The 21,678-nt window shown below is 44.4% G+C and overlaps 1 protein-coding gene across 1 annotated transcript; it reads left to right on the plus strand.

Annotated features, from left to right (window-relative positions):
- The first annotated feature begins 43 nt into the window (after positions 1-43).
- Positions 44-20,242, plus strand: CALR3 (calreticulin 3). Its single transcript, XM_036095346.2, has 9 exons — positions 44-154; positions 374-475; positions 2,749-2,952; positions 9,155-9,249; positions 12,095-12,283; positions 15,167-15,274; positions 15,360-15,488; positions 16,090-16,182; positions 19,843-20,242. The coding sequence occupies exons 1-9, from the start codon at positions 64-66 to the stop codon at positions 19,984-19,986; spliced, it is 1,155 nt and encodes a 384-aa protein (XP_035951239.1). The 5' UTR covers positions 44-63; the 3' UTR covers positions 19,987-20,242.
- Positions 20,243-21,678: the final 1,436 nt, after the last annotated feature.

A 21,678-nucleotide genomic window follows, 5' to 3' on the forward strand; every position in this document is an offset into this window, starting at 1 on the left:
CCGGCACGCCGCGGAGACCTCTGGGAGCAAAGGGGCGGTTACGAGAAGTGCAGCGCGCCTTCTATGGCTGTGGCTCGCGTTGCGCTTTGGGCGGTGTGCATGCTGAGGGTGGCGGTAGCCACGGTCTACTTCCAAGAGGAATTTCTAGACGGAGGTGAAGAGGCGACGCCCGTGGTGGTGGAGTGGGGGCGTAAGCTGCCCAGCCAATAGCCCGAGTCACCATTGCCCCGGTTCATCGCCGCGGGATCGGTGGTGGCGAAGCCTCGACGCTTCGAAGCCTCGAGCCTCCCCCTCCTACCCCCCCCCCCCACACACACCTTCTATGACTCCAATGAACAGTTTCAGCCCTAACCCGTGTTGTTTCCCCCCACAGAGCGCTGGAGGAACCGATGGGTGCAGTCCACCAATGACTCTCAGTTTGGGCATTTTAGACTCTCGTCGGGGAAGTTTTATGGTCATAAAGAGAAAGACAAAGGTTAGTGTAGGAATGGTGAGGAAATCGAGCTAAGTGTCCCACAGCCCCCCCCCCCCCCATAGCAACCTTGCAAGGTAGGTGTGGCACACCCCAACACCTCTTAAAGCTGTTTCACCGGTGGGGAAACTAAGGAAGGCTTGGATAAGGTCCGGCATTACTTTTTCTTTCCTTTCTTTACTTGCCCAAGATTGCCCCATTGTATACCAACTAGTCGCATGAGTTTGGAGACCCCAGATCTTTGACCTGCAAAGGGAAGAAAGTTAGGGGATATTTCTCATTTTTGTTTTCACTTTAAGAAGGAAAAGATGAGGATAAAAGGTACGTGTTGTCAGGTGCACAGGTCTTAGGGGTACAGAAAGATGAGTGTTTACATCTGTACACCCTGGTCAAGATAGGGAACATTTTCAGAGGTCCCTCTTGCGCCCTCCACCCCCTCCCCAAGTCAGTACCCTCCTGGTACCAAGGATGACTTCTGTCTCCTCATTCCTGATGATAAAAGATGAACACACCACAACTCGTTTACCACCGGTCGTTTGCACAGCTGGTGAGATAAGAATGATTTTTACATTTTTTAATTGTCGGGGGAAAATCAAAAGGGGAATAGTATTTTATGTTACAGGAAAATTATATAAAATTCAGTGAAATATATGAAATTTCAGTGTCCATAAGTAAAGTATTTATGGAACACAGCCATGCCCATTCATTTACATAGAGCTATGGCTTTTTTCATGCTGCAAAGGCAGTAAGTTGGGACAGAGACCATATGGCCCACAAAGTCTAAAATATTTCTTCTCTGGCTTTGCAGAAAAGGTTTGCAGACACCTGATTTAGATGAAAAGTTTCCCTCTTCACCAGCCTTTTGCTCAACCTCCATCTTGGCTCTGTTACTCCAAGCTGTTGGCAGCTTCCAGTTTTCTACTATATATGCATTGTTTTCTAAGTTACATGTTGACTCCATGAGTTGGTCAATATTCGGCCCATAGGACAAAAGTAGAGTGAAATTAACAGGTGGTTCCATCAAGCTTGTCCAAGGATAGGGGTGTCCACTTAGAGTCATTTGGGTTTTTCCCCCACAGTGTTTTTTCTTCTTCTAGTCTGGGATCCCGAGACTCTGTGTTTCATTCACTCCAGCACACATCTACTGAAAGCACACATCTACTGAAAGCACACATGGGCGAGGCACTGGGGATACCAGTTAATTTGGCCCCTTTCATTGTGGTCTCCCAGGACCATCACACAGAAGTGGTGGATGGAAAGATAAATAGAATTTAGTCGGACAGAGATGGGAAGTGGTGAGAGATGATGGGGGTGGCTGAGGAGGGTGGTGAGAGAGAGGGAGGTGGTGAATCTTGGCCTTAGGAATTGCCTGGTTGGTAAGGGAGTAGAGGAGGGGAGGTGAGCCTATGAATTCTTTGAGAAAGGGAAGGGTGGGGGTGCAGAGAATGGAAGAGAGAGAGATGAGTGTGGTAGTGAGCGGTTAGCCATGAGTTCAGGCTTGGACATACTGATAGAAAACGAAAATGCCAAGTGCATTTATGATGGATCTCAGCATTGGCAGGTATGGGGGCAGGAATGTGGAGCAAGGAAGACTAGGTTATAGTAAGACTGCCTCTGTTTTCAAGTTTGTCTTATACTCCAATATAAGATAAGGATTTGGTACAGAGCCTGTGGCTACTGAAAAAGGGGGGTTTAGTCTTAAAAGTGAACACCTAAACTTATAAGATATGAGACGATTCATGTGACAAAAGGGTGGTATCTTTAAAAAGAGGACAGTTCGGGCCAGCACATCCTGTGCAGTGAAGCACATTTTTACAGGACAGCACTCTGTACTCCATCCATTGTGGTGTGTCTTAGGCAACTATTTTAAGATTTGAATTAAAGAAAAGATGTAGGATGCTCTGTTTTTTAATTAAGTTGCTACACAAGCTTTATTGTATATTCCCACACTTTCTTTGGAAGATGACTCGAAGCAAAATTAACTTTTTATCCATAATTAGGTTGCATATTTGTCATTTAAAGCTGAAGTGTTTTTGTAGCTTAGGACATGACAGTGGTATATTGAGCACAAAAACACCTGAGCGTGGAAAGTTCTGTGGCAGCAGAGAGCCTGTTAGTGGTATGCCTGTCGTGTGTTATTGTAAAAATGTGTTTTAGGCTCTGGGTTGACATAAGTCGTTATTATTGGGGGTGGGAGAAGGACAGCCATTTAATTCCCTGCAGCACTGAGCACAGTGTCGTACCTAATCCTTCATGAGTATTTTTTTTGTTTAAAGGTCTGCAAACCACTCAAAATGGCCGATTCTATGCCATCTCTGCACGATTCAAACCATTTAGCAATAAAGGGAAGACTCTGGTCATTCAGTACACAGTGAAACACGAGCAGAAGATGGACTGTGGAGGGGGCTACATTAAGGTCTTCCCTGCAGACGTGGATCAGAAGAACCTGAATGGAAAATCCCAGTACTATATTATGTTTGGTGAGTTTAGATAGTACAAAACAACCATTTCTGGGGACTTTGAATCCTTCCACTTCATAGAATCCTCTGCCTAAGACTTTGCCAAAATAGTAGTATTGAGTATATCTGACCAAAGGTTTTTAGTACTGTTTAACCTAATTAATATAAAAAGGCAACTGTACCATTCTATTGTACCTTTTTTTAAAAAAAAAAGATTTATTGGACGCCTGGGTGGCTCAGATGGTTAAGCATCTGCCTTCGGCTCAGGTCATGATCCCAGGGTCCTGGGATCAAGTCCCGCATCAGGCTCCCTGCTGGGAAGGGGGCCTGCTTCTTCCTCTCCCTCTGCTGCTCCCCCTGCTTGTGGTCTTTTGCTCTCTCTGTCAAATAAATAAATAAAATTTTTTAAAATAAATAAATAAATAAAGATTTATTTATTTTAGAGAGAGAGTGTGTGAGTGAGTGAGGGAGAGGGGCAAAGAGAGAGAGAGAATCCTGAAGCAGACTCCCCACTGAGTGTGGAGCTGGACGTGGAACTCAATCCCAGGACCCTGAGACCATGACCTGAGCTGAAATCAAGTCAGCCACTTAACTGACTGAACCACCCAGGCGCCCCCTATTGTACTTTTGAGAAAGTTATTTATTCAACATTAATGTAGCCCCAAGTACTTGGAATATATCAGGAGTCAGCAGACCTTGGCCGAGGGCCACATCAGCCCACAGCCTATGTTTGTTATGCCCTGTGAGCTGAGAATTGGTTTTAACATTTTTAATGATTGAAAAAAAAGCAGAAGGATAATATTTTTGAGGCATGAAAATGATAGGAAGGCCAAAATGTTTCCTGTCTAGCCCCTGCTGACCCCTGGAACGCTTTAAATATCTCCTGATAACAGGAGTAATTGATTAAAAGTTGTGCCAGAATCGGGATGGGACCACATTGGGCCATAGGAACTAGACATAACTGAAGGGTGTGGATTCAAAAAGCTTTCAGAATGAAGAGGATTCTGGGAAAATGGAGTAGGAAGCACCAGGAATCCATCTCCCCACCTAGACAACAATCATAACAACAGAAGCTGATGTAACTGTCTTGGAACTCTGAAGTCTATGGAAAGATTGCCTCTTCCAGGAAAAGAATGGGAAGGTTAATTTTGGTTAATTTCAGCTCTTACCACAGTAGATATATCCAGCCCCCATTTCAAGCCACAAGGCAGACAGCTATGTATGTGCTCCTGGAGTAACCCACACACAGCTTGCCACAGAGAGGGTGGGCAAAAAGGACTCTGTCCTCCAAATATCAGGGATCTGAGCTCTGATTGCTCATTGCTGTTTCTTATCACAGAGGTACAGACGAAGAGGTGAACAGCAGACTTTTGTGTGTTATTGAAGTTAAACTAGTATAAATTCAAATTAGAGCCTTATAACTTTAGGATGTTAAATGTAATCCCCATGGTAACAACAAAGACAATAGCTATAGAATATACACAAAAGGAAATTGAAAAGGAATTGAAACATTTCCCTATAAAAAATCAACTAAAAACAAAAGACAGCACTGTAGGAAATGAGGGACAAAAAAGCTGAAGGGCATATAGAGAACAAATAGAGTGACAGAAGTGAGTCCCCTCTTATCAGTAATTACTTTAAATGTAAATGGATTAAACTCTCCAGTCAAAAGATAGAGATTGGCAGAATGGATAAAAACACATGATCCAACTATATGCTATCTACAAAAGACTCATTTGAGATCCAAAGACACAGGTTGAAAGTGAAAGAAAGGGAAAAGATATTACAGGCAAATAGCACCCAAAAGAGAGCAGGGTGGCTATATTAATATCAAACAAAATAGATTTTAACTAAATAAAAAAGGTTATAAGAGACAAAGGATATTACATATTAGTAACAAGGTCAATATAGCAAGAAGATGTAACAATTATAAACATTTACACACCTAATGAACATCAAAATATATGAAACAAAAACTGGTAGAATTGAAGGGGGAAGTGGACAGGGATGATAAAGATTAGAGTAGAGATAAATGAAATCATGAGTAGAAAAACAACAGAGAAAATCAATGAAAGCAAAAGTTGGTTCTCCAATAAGATCAAGAAAATTGACAAAACCTTTAGCTAAATGGACAAAGAAGACTCAAATTACTAAAACCAAATTACTAAAACTAAAATTACTAAAACCAAATTACTAAAACTAAAATGGGATGTTACTACCAATTCTACAGAAATAAAAAGAATTATAAGACAATACTAAGAACAGTTATACACCCCCAAATTGGATAACCTTGATGAAATGGACAAATTCCTAGAAACACAAAGCCCACCAAGACTCATGAAGAAATAGAAAATCCAAAGAGATCTATAACTTGTAAAGAGAGCAGTAAGCTAAACTCTCCAAACAATGAAAAGTCCTGAATCTGCTGAATCTCTCATGAATTCTATGAAACATTTAAAGAAGAACTAATACCAACCCTTTTCAAACTTTACGAAAAGAATTGAAGAGGAGGGAATGTGTATTTCCCAACTCATTCTATGAAGCCAGCATTATCTTGACACCAAAGACAGACACTGCAAGAAAAGAAAACTACAGAACAATATCTTTATGGACACTGATACAAAAATCCTCGACAAAAAACTAGCAAAAAGAACTCAGCATATTAAAAAGGATTATACACTATGACCAAGTGGCATTTCTACAGGTCTGCAAGGATGATTTGAAATACGAAAATCAGTCAATATCGTATGATACATCAACAGAATGAAAGAAAAACACATGATCATCACAAATTTTATCATTTCAAGATAAAAACAGTCGACAAACCAGGAATAGCAGGAAACTACTTCAACATAATAAAAGCTATCTATGAAAAACCCACAGCAAACACAGTGGTGAAAGAAAAAGCTTTTCCTGTAAGATCAGAAACAAGGCAAGGATGCCCACTCTCACCACTTCTATTCAACATAGTACTAGAAGTCCTAGCCAGAGCAATTAGGCAAGAAAAATAAATACAAGTCATCCAAAGATCATTTAATTTCTTCCTTTGCAGATGATATGATCTTATACATAGAAGTTCATAGAGATTGCACACACACACACAAACTATTAGAACTAATGAATGAATTCAGCAAAGTAGCAGGATACAAAGTCAACACACACACAAAGAAACAGTTGCATCCTTATATATGAACAATGAACAATCTGAAAGTGAAATTACAAACACAATTCCATTTACAATAGCATCCAAGAGAGTAAAATACTTAGGAATTAAGCAAGGAGGTGAAAGACTTGTACAGTGATAACAACAAAGTATTGCTGAAGGAAATTAAGACATAAACAAATGAAAATATATCCCATGTTCATGGATTGGAAGACTCAATAGTGTTAGAGTGTTAACACTAGACAAAGCAACCTACAGATTCTAAAGCAATATACAGATTCAATCTAATTTCTTTTTTTTTTTTTAAGATTTTATTTATTTATTTGACACAGAGAGAGAGTTAGCGAGAGTAGGAACACAAGTGGGGGAGTGGGAGAGGGAGAAGCAGGCTTCCCACCGAGCAGCGAGCCCGATGCGGGGCTCGATTCCAGGACCCTGGGATCATGACCCGAGCCGAAGGCAGACGCCCAACAACTGAGCCACCCAGGTGCCCCTCAATCTAATTTCTATTAAAATTTCAATGACTTTTTTTTTTTGCAGAAATGAAAATACCCATTCTAAAATTCATATGGAATCTCAAGGGACCCTGAATAGCCCCAAAACAGTCTCAAAAAAGAAGACCAAGGGGTGCCTCGGTGGCTCAGTTGGTTGGGCATCCGACTCTTGATTTCAGCTCGGGTCATGATCTCAGGGTCCTAGGATGGAGCCCCGTTTTGGGCTCCGCATTCAGCAGGGAGTTTGCTTGGGGATTCTCTCTCTCCCTCTTCCTCTGTCCCTTCCCCCACTTGCATGCTCTCTCTCTCTCCCTCAAATGAATAAATAAATCTTATTTTTTTTAAAGATTTCATTTATTTGACAGAGAGACAGTGAGAGAGGGAACACAAACGGGGAGTTTTAAAAAGTGAAAAAAGTCAATGGAAATGTAGTTTTAAAATATCCATCGGTAATTCAAATTTGAGGAATGGTTTTTTAAAGTTCTTTTCTCTTGTGATGTGGATGTCTTGCAGAAGTTTTCTCTGTGATAGTTTTTCTTTCTTTCTTTCTTTTTTTTTTTTTAAAGATTTTGTTTATTTATTTGACAGAGAGATAGCACAAGTAGAGGGAGCAGCAGAGGGAGAGGGAGAAGCAGACTCCCTGCCGAGCAGGGAGCCTGACGTGGGGCTCAGTCCCAGGACCCTGGGATCATGACCTGAGCCGAAGGTAGCCGCTTAACTGACAGAGCCACCCAGGTACCCTTTGTCATAGTTTTTATATGCTTATCTCTGAATTTATCATGATCAGCATCAGGCTTTGGACACCTGTTATGCCATTCTCATGTTTGTGTACACTGCTGGTCATAGTGTTACACAGAAGTAGAGAGAACAAGGCAGGCATCTGGGTGGCTCAGTCAGTTAAACATCTGCCTTTGACTCAGGTCATGATCTCAGGATCCTGGGATTGAGCCCTGCTTCGGGCTCCCTGCTCAGCGGGGAGTCTGCTTCTCCCTCTCTCTGCTCAAGCTCTCTGTCCCTGTCTCTATCAAATAAATAAATGAAATCTTTAAAAAAAACAAAAAAACTGAGGCTCAGGGAGCAGGGGCTGGGTGGCTCAGTCATTTAAGCAGTTAAGCGTCTGCCTTGGGCTCAGGTCATGGTCTTGGGGTCCTGGGATGGAGCCCTGTGTCAGGCTCCCTGCTCAGTGGGGAGTCTGCTTCTTCCTCTCCCTCTGACCCTCCCCCTGTTTGTTCTCTCTCTCTCTGCACTCAATCTCTCAAATAAAATCTCGAAAGAAAAACCAAAACAAAACCTTAAGGCTCACAAAGATTAAACTTCCTTGCCCAAAGGCAGGTCAGCCTGTTTTGAGCCCTTCTGTCTACCCCATTTCCTCATAAAAATACATTATGTGCATAAATATTTTATGATCACTGTTAACGGAAAATGTCCAGATTTTCCGGTCATGTCTGGGCATGTTCTGAAGCTTAATTTAATATTTAAAACATGTAGGGAAATTCTGATCAGTTTTGAAGGAAAAATTTCATGTTTTAATCCCCAGGTAGTAGACTTTCATTCAAATAGTTCACATACCATAGCTTTTGTTTTAAAAATTGAACTGGAGTGTTTTCCAGTGATAAGAAAAAAAGGAAATTACACAAACAAGCGTCCTCTGAGAACTCAGGGAGGTAGACATGGTGTTTTTTGTTGGTCCCTCAGGATGCCGCTTCCAAGTTCAATGTCACATCCACTCTGGCAAATTGATAATGTCCTTTAAGTAATTATGTGCAGCCTGGATCTCTCTTAATTCTGAAGGTTCATCACTGCAAGTTCTAGAAAAAAAAATTCGCAGTCATCTGCTTGTGTTTACACAGCCTCACAGAATCCCTAGGGGTGGGTGCAGGCCCAGGTCAGTGGATGTGGTGAAATTTTATTTGAGACAGAAAGAGACCCGGATGCTCTAGTACATTCCTAAGGCTTAAGGTCAATAAAGCAGCAGCGGGGTAATTTCAAACATCCTCGGAAGGTTTGACAAATTTTCCAGATTCCTCCTGCAAACCTTGTTTAGTATATCCAGAAACCCTTAATCTGAATATGTGTGTGTGTGTTGGGACATAATAGCAACAAATACTGAGCTTTGCTGTATTAAATGCTTTACACACATTAGCCCATCTAACTGGCAAAATAGCCTTGGAAGATTCACATCCCTGTTTTAGAGAATAGGACACAGGCATGGGGAGCTGCATAGATGCAAATATGTCTCAGCACAGTGAATAAGAGCTGGGATCCCAGGGCACAGGGCACCTCTCAGAGCTTCAGAGTGAGCCTAAGCCTCAGGCAGCACGTCAGGGACGCTTCCTAGACTGTTAAATCCTTTTCTTACTCAAGTGCTGCCTTACACTTGAGAAGCTGCCATGACCAGAGAAGTAACCTGAAGGCCGTCGCTGTCCATTTCAGTATCCACACCAAAGTCTGGTTATTCCTGCACACGTAAGCTTCCGGTCCTCGTATGTTATTTCAGAGGAATGGCTGGGGTGACGCATTAGAGAAGGAAATTGAGAACAGCTCATTTTTTTTTTTTTTTTTGTAGGACCCGATATTTGTGGATTTGATATCAAGAAAGTTCATGTTATTTTACATTTCAAGAATCAGTATCACTCAAACAAGAAATCAATCAGGTGTAAGGTAAACGCTTTTGTATTCAAATCTGCAATTGTGTTAACTCTTCATGATAACCTAAATTTAGAGAAAATAGTTTTGATCTTAAAATATTTAATTGAGCCAGAGATGGATCTTAGCAAGACACTCCCTGCCCCTGGTTTCCAGTGTAGCAGGCTCATTAGAGATACCTACATACCCCGTTGGCTTGTTTTCTGAGGTTTGTACCCATCAGGAAGGTAGACCCACTTTTTACTGTGAGCTGCACTATAATTTGCCTTGTAGGCTTACAACAGTATAGCTGTATCCCTCCTCGCTAAGGAATGAAATATTCGGCATGGGAAAAAAAAAAAAAACCAAAACATCCTGGAGAAATTAATCTTCAAAGTACCAAAACATTTAGAAATGGGAATGTGTCTGAAATGAAAGCATACTTTATTACCTACTACCCATGGATCCTGTGAAAACACTTTCTGCCTTGGAGCCCACTTTATAACTCCACGGCCCAGCCCAGGGCTTCTCCAAAGACACAGCTTGCATCAGGTCCCTGGCCCTGGGCCCATGGAAGGGAGGTACACTCCCCGAAGCACCCCCTCCATTTGAATGTAGTGGCCAGGAAGCAGGGACCTGTCCCCTGGGCCACCCCCAGTGCCCAGAGCTCCAACATGGGAGGCCTCCACAAATCTGGGCGAATGTGGGCAGGAGGCCGGAGTGCATTTTGAGAGCACATTGATAGCATGGAGGGGAAGGGTCCTGACCCAAGCTGGGGGGTGCTCGGTCTCCCCACAAGCTCCAGTGAGTCTCTATCAACAGCGTGGTTCCCACCCACTGACTTGGTGACTGCAAAGGATCATCTGGTCCCCTCTACACGGAGAGGCCTGACATCCCTCCTGGGGGGGGTAAGGGAGAACTCGAAATCCAAATCTTAGTGCGTAGGTTTTATACCTGATTCCCAAGAAATTGTTCACTTGGGCATCAGGTGTGTAGGAGAGAGCAGAGGTCACACTAATAGAGGCTGTGGAGTCCGACCAGGACCATGCTGGGGAGGTGAGATAAAGCATGATCCGCTCAGGTCAGCGAGCCTGGGCGGGGGGCGGGTTGAGTGGCACCTTCAGGCTGATGACGCTCTCAGACATGTGCTATTTCTGCAACCTGCTAGAAAAATAAAATGCTTCTGTTGAAGGAGCACTGACTCACAGCAAGTAGTCGGGCATTCCAGTCTTCCCAGTGAGGAGAAACTATCTCCAGGGGGTCTGATCCATTCGGTGATGCTGTGAAGAAACAGCTGGGCACCTCCCCTACAGGCAGTGGTCAGCCCTTGGGGGTCTGCAGGGAGGGGGTCAGATCTGCATGTTAGAAAAATACCTCGGATGCTCTTGGGAGGAGGGGTGGAGGGACAGGGTGATCAGTAGGCAGGGAGAAGGGTGAGATTGTTAGGCCAAGGCTTCAGTGGAATGCAGAACGGCGGACCGTTTTGACAGATAATTCAGGGGCGGGACCCAGAGGACTTCACAATGTTTGGAAAGTGAGTACTGGGGATATGGACCATGACTCTCAGCAGCACTGCTATTAATCAGCAGGAAAAGCAAAGGCCAGTAAGGAGGCCAGGGAACACTCGGGAATTGTGTTTGGAACTGTTGGTTGTGAAATCCTGGCAGACATCCAGATAGAGGTGTCCAGAAAGGTGTTGGAAACTGTGGTCTGAAGCTCAGGCCAATGGTTGGGATCAAAGATCCTGGTTTGGATCCATTGCATATGTGTGGGAGTGGATGTTATCCCTCAAGAGGCTCTGCACTTGTGGCTAAATCTTGGAAGATACCAACAAGCTGGCCAGTGAGCCCAAAGTCGAAATTAGGAAAGGTGAGTGGAGATGAAGACGGGCAGAGAGCAGGGAGACAGCGTTGGGAAAAGTGTGTACTCAGCTGTCCCAGCGAACTACGGAGGTTGAGAGGGACACAGAGCCATTGGCCATGGTGTGAACAGCAGCGACCTGTCCCTCAGGGCAGAGCAGAGGGGTACTGAAGAAGCTTTTACCTTTGGCTCTTAGCAGAGGGAGGATCCTCCTGACAGAGCCTTTAAGATGCTGGGGCAGGGGTTCCCAAACCTGAGCAGCGAGCATCAGCATCTCTGGAGAGTCCACCCAGGTGCAGATTTGCACCCAGAAATGTCAGACCTGGGAACTGACATTTCCCAGGCATTTCCCCAATGACACTGATCCTGCCCGGCCCACTTTGAGAACTGAACGCTGCTGGAGCCTGGTGCATGAGTCCGCCCTGCTGCCGGCAGGCAGGCACATCCTGGGCACCCCCAACCTCCCCAGCACCCACTGTCCACCTTCCATCTCTTATTTATTGAATGCTTGCTGAGTGCTTCCCTTGTGTCTGGCCTGGGGCCTTAACTATGACCAAGAGAGACACCAGGCCTGCCCTCGCTGAGCTTAAATCGTTGGACAGCTCAGAGCGTTAGAAAGTTCTCCCCTGTGTTGAAAAATAGACTGGGCTTTGTTTGGTATCTTTCAGAGTACAGAACAGGAAGTTGTTTTCCTCATAACTTTTCATAAATCAAACAGAGCAGTGGTCCCTTGGTTTACACCCACCACCCTGTCATAAGCGCCTGTGGGGGTCTAGGTGGGAGCCGCTGTCTACAGAAAAGGAAGTCAGCCACTCAAGTCCACTTGGTAGTGAGGAAGTTTTGTACAAAGGGGAGACTTCTTCTTTAGGACACATTTTTTTTTAGTCAGGTCAACCCCTGTCCCTAGAACCTCTCTCCTTGGTATCTATAACAAGGCTTTGAAGACTTAAACCATGTCTGTAGACCTGCCCTGAAACGTCAAGGGTCTCATCATTATCCTTTCTCCCCTTAAAACGTGCAGGTTGATGGCTTTACACACCTCTATGCTCTGATTTTAAGACCAGACCTCACTTACGAAGTGAAGATTGATGGTCAGTCGATTGAATCTGGCGACATTGAGTATGACTGGAACTTAACGTCACTTAAGAAGATGGAGAAGTCCTCTGCAGAGTCCAAAGATTGGGACCAAGCTGAAGGTGACAAATCCCAGGTGTGGATTTTTCCCAAACAAGTCTGGAGAGGGTGCCAATGAAGTTTGTAAGTACCCGGGTCCTGTGGGATTGCTGCACGGCTGGTCATCATGATGTCAACATTATCACAAAGCGTCCTTCCCGGGGGCTCCTGGGTGGCTCAATCCATTGAGTGTCCAATGCTTGATTTCAGCTCAGGTCATGATCTCAGGATTTTGAGATTGAGCCCTGCATTGGGCTCCACACTGGGCATGGAGCCTGCTTAAGATTCTCTCTCTCCCTCTGCTCCTTCCCCTGGCCCCCAGCATGCACTCTCTTTCTCTCTCTCTGTTAAAATAAATAAATAAATAATTAAAAAATCGATCTTTCTGGGGAAAAAAAAAAAGAAAGTGTCCCCCCTGGGGCATTTGCTGCTGAAACCAGCCACACAGCTTCACCCAGGTATTGTGAAAGAGTTTTATATTTGATATGAAAGAAAGTTAGGTTTTGGTTTTTTTAACCAATGTTTTTTCTAAAAAAAGGATAATGCATCAACAGCCTTTATAAAAATGATTTTTTTGTTATTCTGAATTTGGACATAAAGTATTTTTTGAGCTTCACACTTGTGATTGACAAGCAAGAATCCGGTAACATAACGGCTATGCATTAGGTTCCTAGGGCTGACGTAACATAGTACCACAAGGTAGATGGCTTAAGATGACAGAAATGTATTCTCACATGGTTCTTGAAGGCAGAAGGCAGAAATCCAGGTGTCAGCAGGGTCACACTCCCTCTGAAGGATCCAAGGGATAATCCTTTCCTCGTTTCTTCCAGCTTCTGTTGGCTCCTGAGTTCCTTGGCCGGTGGACATCAGTCTCTGCGTCCGCCTCCATATGGCCTTCTCGTGTCTCTTCTCTCTCTTTTAAAGACGTTTTCCCTTGGATTTAGGGCCCACCTGGATAATCCAGAATGATCTGCCTCAAGATCTTTACCTGGATTACATCAGCCGAGATCCTTTTCTCGATATAAGCTCACATTCCCAGATTCCGAGATTTAGGATGCGGATCAGCTGTTCCACTCAACCCACCGTGAGCTACCTTCTGTCTTGTTTTGTTTTCAGTTTATGTTTATTGTTGCCACATTTTGTTTTGAACATCAAACACCGCACCAAACCCATGAGCCATTTATCTTAAGACAGTTGTCTTTGCCATAATAGCTAAAAGTACTGGACTGTGTGTGTGTGTTTTTAAAGATTTATTTATTTATTTATTTGAGAGAGAGAGAGAACATGAGTGGGAGGGGCAGAGGGAGAGGGAGAGAGAATCTGAGGCAGACTCCCTGCTGTGCGCAGAGCCTGACGCGGGGTTCCATCACGACCCTGAGATCATGACCCTGAGGCGAAACCAAGAGTCGGTCGCTTAACTGGCTGCGCCAACCCAGGCGCCCCTGGACTGTGTTTACAATTCATTTCTGGCAACTTAAAACTGACCTGGGGCTCTGCTGTCTGACCATCAACTACGTCATCACAGACAATGTAATCAGTAAGGCAAAGGAACAAAGTCTAATCAACCTTCCAGAAGCTGGCCTCCAAGCTGGCTGTGTTTTGTCCATATGTTTGGTTCGGTGTGAGTTCCTCAACAGGTGAGTTCATGATGGCATCATGATTTCACTGCTGCAATCCTAAGGAGCCCGCTACGTGGATTGAATTGTAACCATTTCCTGGTCCCAGCACAAGAGCGGCTCACCGTTGCCAGTTGGGGTGGGGGCAAAAAGCAGTAGGAGAGGCGAACAAATCCCGTGTGTCAATCATTGAGAAGTGTTGCATATCCTGGAAAAGCCACGGTCTAGATGCAAAATGTTGCTATTTTTCAGTTATTCTAAAAGAGAGAAAGCATCATTGTATACAACTTTTATGCGTTTAAGTGTTTATCTAAATATTAATCCATAGCACCTTTTCCTCATCCATTTATTCAACAAATATTTGTTCAACACCTACTAAGCCACATATATATGTAGAGATGTGTAAATATGTATATATATGAGTACATGTATACATATGCATATATGTGTTATGTGTGTAGATATGTGTATACATATATGATAGGTGTGTATTATATATGCATGTGTATGCATGTGTGTTCATATGTATTATACACATGCATATGTGCGTGTAGGTATACATGTGTATCTATATGTGTATAGTGTGACTGTTCATATATATATATATATATATAGAAGGTCTATATAACGTAACTGCTTTCCTCCTGCTACCCAGCAGTCCCCAGGTAAGTCCTGGAACATTTCTTGGTTGTCTAGCCTCTCTCTCTGGAACATTCCATCTATGACTGCTGTGTAGAAGGACAGACCACCTAAGTAGCAGTGACTGTGTGCCCCTCCCCCACATTGCCACTTTTGTCTCATCATTTTTTTTAAAGATTTTTTATTTATTTGAGAGAGAGAGAGCAAGCATGCACACGAGTGGGGGGGAGGGGCAGAAGGAGAGGGAGATAGAGAAGCAGTCTCCCCTCTGAGTACAGAGCCCAATGCAGGGCTCGATCCGAGGACTCTGAGATCATGACCAGAGCTGAAACCAAGAGGTAGCCACTTAACCGATTGAGCCACGCAGGTGCCCCTTGTCCCCTCATTTAACTTTAGCCACTATTTTGAGTTTTGCACACTGTTGTTCCTCTCACCAGCTTGGGAAGGGTGGTGCGATCACGCCGAGGCTTAGGGAGAAAATCCCAGCAGTGTGTGGCCCCCAAACCCTCGGTGGGACTGGGAACCCCGAGCACTTGGCCCTTTGACCACCAAATTGATGGGGGAATTTCAACCAGGGCCACGGGCCTGCTCCTGCCTCTTGGTAGCTAAGAATTTCTTTTCTCAAATCTGGGAATCGATTTTTTTTTTTCTTACACACATTTTAGGACTGGGAGAAGCATTTTCTGGACGCCAGTGCCAGCAAGCCAAGCGACTGGAACAGTGAGCTGGAGGGGGACTGGCAGGGGCCGATGCTGCAGAAGCCTCCGTACCAGGTGCGTGACATCTTCTCCTTGCGATGCCCACCCCTCCCCCCGGCCTGCGTCCTTCGGGGCCACCACATAGAGTTTGTTGTTGCAGGACGGCCTAAAACCAGAGGGTATAGACAAAGACATTTGGCTCCACCAGAAGATGAAAAACAACTATTTGACAGAATACGACCTCTCTGAATTTGAGAACATTGGTGCCATTGGACTGGAGCTTTGGCAGGTCATGTGGTTTTTAATTTGCTGTAGTTTGAGAACTCTGAGCTTCAGCCTAAACTCCTTCATTCACATAGCTGGTACTCCTTAGCTCCTACTATGTGCCTGGCCCCTGGACCCGGATCCAAGACACACAGCCGTGGACAAAACAGACATCCATTCTGCCCTCTGGGCACTTCCTGTCTACCTCCCTGCCCCCTGGGAACCTGTCACTCCTCTGCTTAGGTGTTGCTGCCGCTGCTGGCCATGGCCTACTTTGCACAGTAAGGTTCTCGGGCAGCGGTTGGCAACCATCGTGGAATGCTCGAGTCATTTGGGTACTCTTCCAGGTCTCCCTGCCCAGGTAGCACCAGGGACCAGTTAAATCAGCATCCCCAGGGGTGAGGCCAGACATCAGGAGTTTCTAAAATATTGTTGGTGATCCCCGTATGCAGCTTAGTTTGAGCACCAATGCCTTGGAGGGAGCGGACGTTTTAGAAATGGGTTTAAGCACGTGCTACTGTCGAGAGCCGATCACTGTGACGGCACTGAGCCAAATACAACTGTTTCTGGGTGGAAAGCTGCCATATTCCTCACATCAGTAAGAAAGGCCTCATTTTCCTCCACAGGTGAGATCAGGAACCATCTTTGATAACTTCCTGATCACAGACGATGAAGAGTATGCCGAGAATTTTGGCAAGGCTACTTGGGGGGAAACAAAGGTACGGTGCACACAATGAACTGCTCGTTTGTTATTCATTTATTTCTGTACTTGAATCTAACACATAGGAAAGGGCTTGATGAGTTTTCAGTAGTGAACATCCCACCCAGAACAAGATACAGAACGTTAGCAGGGTTCTGGGAACCTCCTCCTGCCCCCTCCCAGCCGCCACCCGCCCCCCAAAGGAACCACCACCATACATCCATTTGACCTCCTTTTGAAATTCATATAAGTGGAGGCATCCAATATTTACTCATTCAGGCAGTGCTATGAGGTTCATATTATCAAATAGGGCAGCAGCTCGTTTTTAGTGTGTGAATATTCCAGAAGGTAGGTATCCATTCTCTGTTGATGCAGCTTTGGATTGCTTCCAGCTTGGGGCCTCATGAATAAAGCCATTACCATCATTCCTGTGCATGCCCAGGAGAGGACAGGTTGGATCACAAGGTCTTACACACCCAAACAGTTTTCAAGGTGTCATCCTATTTTCTGTTCCCTTGGGCAGTAGATGAGAGTCTCAGTTTAGCCGCATCTTTGGCTATGCTGGGTATTAGTGTCAGTTGCTGAAAAGTCACACTTCCTGAAGTATAATTTACATACTGTAAGACTTACCCTTTTTTGGTGTAGAGGCCTGTGAGTTTTGACAAACGAATACAGTTGTGAAACCACCAACAGAAATCCAGATGCAGAAGAGTGTCACCACCCCCAAAAGTCTCCTTGTGCTCTTTGTAGCCAAACCTTCTCCCACTCCGGACCGCCGCTGATCCGGTATCTGCCACTACCGTCTTGTCTTTTCCAGAGTGTCCTATAAATGGATTCATCTAGTGTGCAGTCTTTTTTTTTTTTTTTTTTAGATTTTATTTATTTATTTGTCAGAGAGAGAGAAAGAGATAGAGAGCACAAGCAGGGGGAGTGGCAGGCAGAGAGAGAAACAGGCTCCCCACTGAGTAAGGAGCCTGATGTAGGACTCGATCCCAGGACTCTGGGATCATGACCCCAGCCGAAGGCAGACGCTTAGCTGACTGAGCCACCCAGGCGTCCCTAGTGTGCTGTCTTCTGGAGCCTGCTTCTCAAGCATAAGGTGTCTGAGATCCATCCATGTTGTTGGGGTACCAGTCAGTAGTTGGTTTCTTCATACTGCTGAGTAGTTTTATCTGTTCACCAGCTGACAGACAATTGGGTTGTTTCCAGTTTTTGACATAAGAACAAAGCTCTTATAAAATCTGCTCACAGTTTTTGTGTGTGGATGTGTGCTTTTAGTTCTCTAGGATAAATAGCCAAGAATAGCTGAGTCCTACAATAGAAGTTTAACCCCATAAGAACCTGCCAGGCTGTCCCCAGAGGGGCTGCACTGTCTCCCATCCTCACTGGTGCTGGGGATTGTGGGTTTCTCTAGGTGTATAGTGGTACCTCCGGTTTTAGTTTTGTTGCCCCGATGACAAATGAAGGTTGGCACTGTTTTATGGCTTTTGTGGCCATTTGGACATCCTCTTTTGTGAAATGCCTGTGTTTTATTGTTAATTGAAGTATAGTTGGCATACAGTATTATATTAGTTTCGGGTGTACAACATAGTGATTCAACATGTATATACATTATGAAGTGCTTGCCACGATAAATCTAGCTACCATCTGTCACCATACGAAGTTATTACAATATTATTTACTATATTCTCTATGCTGCCCATGACATCCCTATGACTTATTTATGTTATAACTGGAAGCTTGTGCCTTTTGACCCCCTTCACCCATTTCACCCACCCCCTCCACCCTGCCTCTGGCAACCATCAATGTGTTCTCTGTTTCTATGAATTCATTTTTTTTTAAAAAGATTCCATATAAAGTAAGATCATATGGTATTTGTTTTTCTTTGTCTTACTTATGTCACTGAGCATAATGCTCTCAAGGTCCATCTGTGTTGTTGCAGATGGCAAGATTTCATTCTTTTTTATGGCTGAGTAATATTCCACTGTGTGTGTGTGTGTGTGTGTGTGTGTGTGTGTGTGTGTGTGTGTTTAGACACCCACACGTACATATATATCACATTGTCTTTATTCATCTGTTGATGGACAATTGGGTTGCTCTCATGTCTTGACTATTGTAAATAATGCTGCAATAAACGGGGGGGGGGGGCGATGTCTTTTTGAGAGAGTGTTTTCATGTTCTTCAGGTAAATAGCCAGAAGTGGAATTACTGGATTATATGGTATTGCTATTTTTAATTTTGGAGGAGGCGTCATACAGTTTTCTGTAGTGATTACACCAATTTACATTCCCGCCTGCAGTGTATGAAGGATCTTTCTTCTCCTACATCCTTGGCCAATGCTTCTTACGTTGTGTTTTTTTGATACTAGCCATTCCAACAGGTGTGAGGTGATAGCTCATTATGGTTTTAATTTGCATTTCCCTGACGATGAGGGATGTTGAGCATCTTTTCCTGTGCCTGTTGGCCTTCTGTATGTCTTCTTTGGAAAACGTCTATTCAGATCCTCTGCCCATTTTTAAATCACATTTTTTTGCCTTTAAGTTATAGAAGTTCTTTATATATTTTGGATATTAATCCCTCATCAGATATGACTTGCAACTATTTTCTCCCAGTCAATATAGGTTACCTTTTCATTTTGTTGATGGTGAACCATTTCTTTTGGAATCTGATTTTTGCCACAAAGCCTTACTCTTTTTCTTTTTCTTTTTTTTAATTTCATTTATTTATTTGAGTGAGAGAGAATGAGAGATAGCACGAGAGGGAAGAGAGTCAGAGGGAGAAGCAGACTCCCCGCCGAGCAGGGAGCCCGATGCGGGACTCGATCCCGGGACTCCAGGATCATGACCTGAGCCGAAGGCCGTCGCTTAACCAACTGAGCCACCCAGGCGCCCAAGCCTTACTCTTTTTCAATAATGACTACGGAAACCTTCTTGATGTGTCTGCACTCCTAGCCCTTCTGTTGATCCCATGTACCTGGAATTTCTCACTTAGACTCAGAAGGCTCCTTTCACTGCCTGTTCACTGCTCCCCTGATTGAAGGACAGGGGCCCAGGTACTCTGGGAATAGAAAGAAGTGAAGGGGGGTTTGTATTTATTTCCTGTGGCCATTGTAACAAATTACCACAAACTGGCTGGTTTAAAACAACACAAATTTATCATCTCACTGTTCTGGAGGCCAGAAGTCCAGAATCAGTATTATTGAGCTGAAACCAAGCCTCAGCAAGACCACGCTCCCTCCAGATGCTCTAGGGCAGCATCCTTCCTTTGCCTCTTGCAGCCTCTGGTGGCTCCTGGTGCTCCTTGGTTTGTGGCCACGTGGCTCTAATTTCTCCCTCTGTCTTCACGTGGTCTTCTCCTCTTGTGTCTGTGTGTATGTCAAATCTCTCTCTGCCCGTCTCCTATGAGGACATTCGTGATGGAATTTAGGGCCCAGGATAATCTTCCCATCTCAACATGCTTAACTTAATCATATTTGCAAAGACCCCTTTCCCAGAGAAGGTCACATTTACATGTTCCAGGGATTAGGGCCTGGCATCCTTGGGGGCTCTTCCAAGCCACCCCCAGGCAGTGTGGAGGCTTGCAAGAAGGCAGGAGCAGATTGAAGGTGGACACCCAGTCCACTCCCTGGAAACATAACCCCCAGCGGCTAATCGCTCATGTCTCTGTTTCTTTCTCCAAGGGCCCAGAAAGGGAGATGGACGCCATACAGGCCAAGGAGGAAATGAAGAAGGCCCGTGAGGAAGATGAGCAGGAGCAGCTGGTGGGCAGGTTTGGTGGGCAAGAAAACACTTTCCAGAGATTTCACAGGAGGGATGAACTTTAGTCATTCCCACCCCAGATAAAAATGACTGGTAAAACCTTGTTTCTACTTTAATCTACATGTAAAAAGTGCAAATGTCAACATATGTGGGAATTTGCCCAATTTTCTTTGAAAATGTTCCTATGCTTCTCAGTGGGGTTGGTCTGGTGTTCCCTGAGACCCACCCCTGGGCACCGAGATGTTTTCTCTCGACACACGTGAGTGCTAGAAGCCAGAGGCCAGTGGGGGTCTGGCCAAAAATATGATGCTCTTTTCTTAGCCCCCAAAATGTTTTATAAATAAAAGTTGGTAAAACTTACTAGGAAAAAGGAGGAATGGTGCCTTATTTCTTCAGGCTGCAAGTTACTAACAGCATATGCTAACCTTTTCCAATATGAAACCTTTACACAACATCATTCGTGTAGAAAGGTTTGGCAGGTTTCACTGGCATACTGGTTATTTTGGAGAACCCAGGTCTGTGTGCATAGACTTTTGTCGTGCCATAAGGAAGCCGCTGCTTCTTTTCCCTCACTCTGTGACCCACTTCTGTGGCCTTTTATTCTCTGTAAGACAGAGGAATAAAATTCATTTTCTCAAGTGAAAATAGTCATTATTTCTCAGTTCAATCTTTTTGGCTTAATCAAATAACTTGCTTTTTAAAAGTCATACTTAAGAGTCTTCTGATTTGAAGATGCCTTTTTCCACACAGAAATTTGTGTTGGAAGTAATAAAATTTAGGACACCAGGAATCTGGAACCCAGTGATATTACAAATAAGCTGATACATTGGAAATTATATATGACACATTGCTAGGTGATCCATGTGAAAAGTCTGCCCATGAAGTGAAATACTGGCAAGTTTTGTTCTCACTTCGGCTGAAGTTGGCAGACCTCCAAATGTGGACTTTAAAAAAAAAAAAACTTTATGTATTTATTTTTAGAGAGACACACACGTGAGTGGAGAGGGGGAGATGAAGAAGGAGAAAGTCTCAAGCAGGCCCCTGCCCAGTGCAGAGCCTGATGAGGGGCTGATCTCATGACCCTGAGATCAGGACCTGAGCCCAAATCAAGAGTGAGATGCCCAACTGACTGAGCCATCCAGACGCCCTTAAATGTGGACTTTGGACTGATGGCTGACGGTTTATTGGGGGTTGGTTATCACTCTCAGAAATGAAAGACTCACTTCCATGTAGTGCAGGGATGGGATTCAACGGTCTACCCCTTTAATCTCTGAATGGTGTAAGAAGTTACTGAGGAAAGAAGCAGGGCCAGGCTTAGAAAATGCTGGAAACAATTGTGTGAAGATGGGTCAGACCAGCTCAGATCCTGCAGAGCTCATCTTCGGGGCAGTCCCATCCTGGAGAACTTTCTGTGAAGATGGAGATGTTCCCCGGGCCCCTGGGTGGCTCACTCAGTAAAGTGTCCAACTCTTGATCTCAGCTCATGTGTTGATCTCAGAGTTGTGAGTTCAAGCCCCACATGGAGCTCCAAGCTGGGTGTGGAGTCTATTTAAAAAAAAAAAAAAAAAAAAAAGAAAGAATTCTTAGGGACGCCTGGGTGGCTCAGTCGGTTAAGCGGCTGCCTTCGGCCCAGGTCATGATGCCAGGGTCCTGGGATCGAGTCCCACATCAGGCTCCTTGCTCAGCAGGGAGCCTGCTTCTCCCTCTCTCTCCCTCTGCTTGTGCTCTGTCAAATAAATAAAATCTTTAAAAAAAAA

Source organism: Halichoerus grypus, chromosome 1, assembly GCF_964656455.1.
Source record: "Halichoerus grypus chromosome 1, mHalGry1.hap1.1, whole genome shotgun sequence".
NCBI classification, from domain to species: Eukaryota; Metazoa; Chordata; class Mammalia; order Carnivora; family Phocidae; genus Halichoerus; species Halichoerus grypus.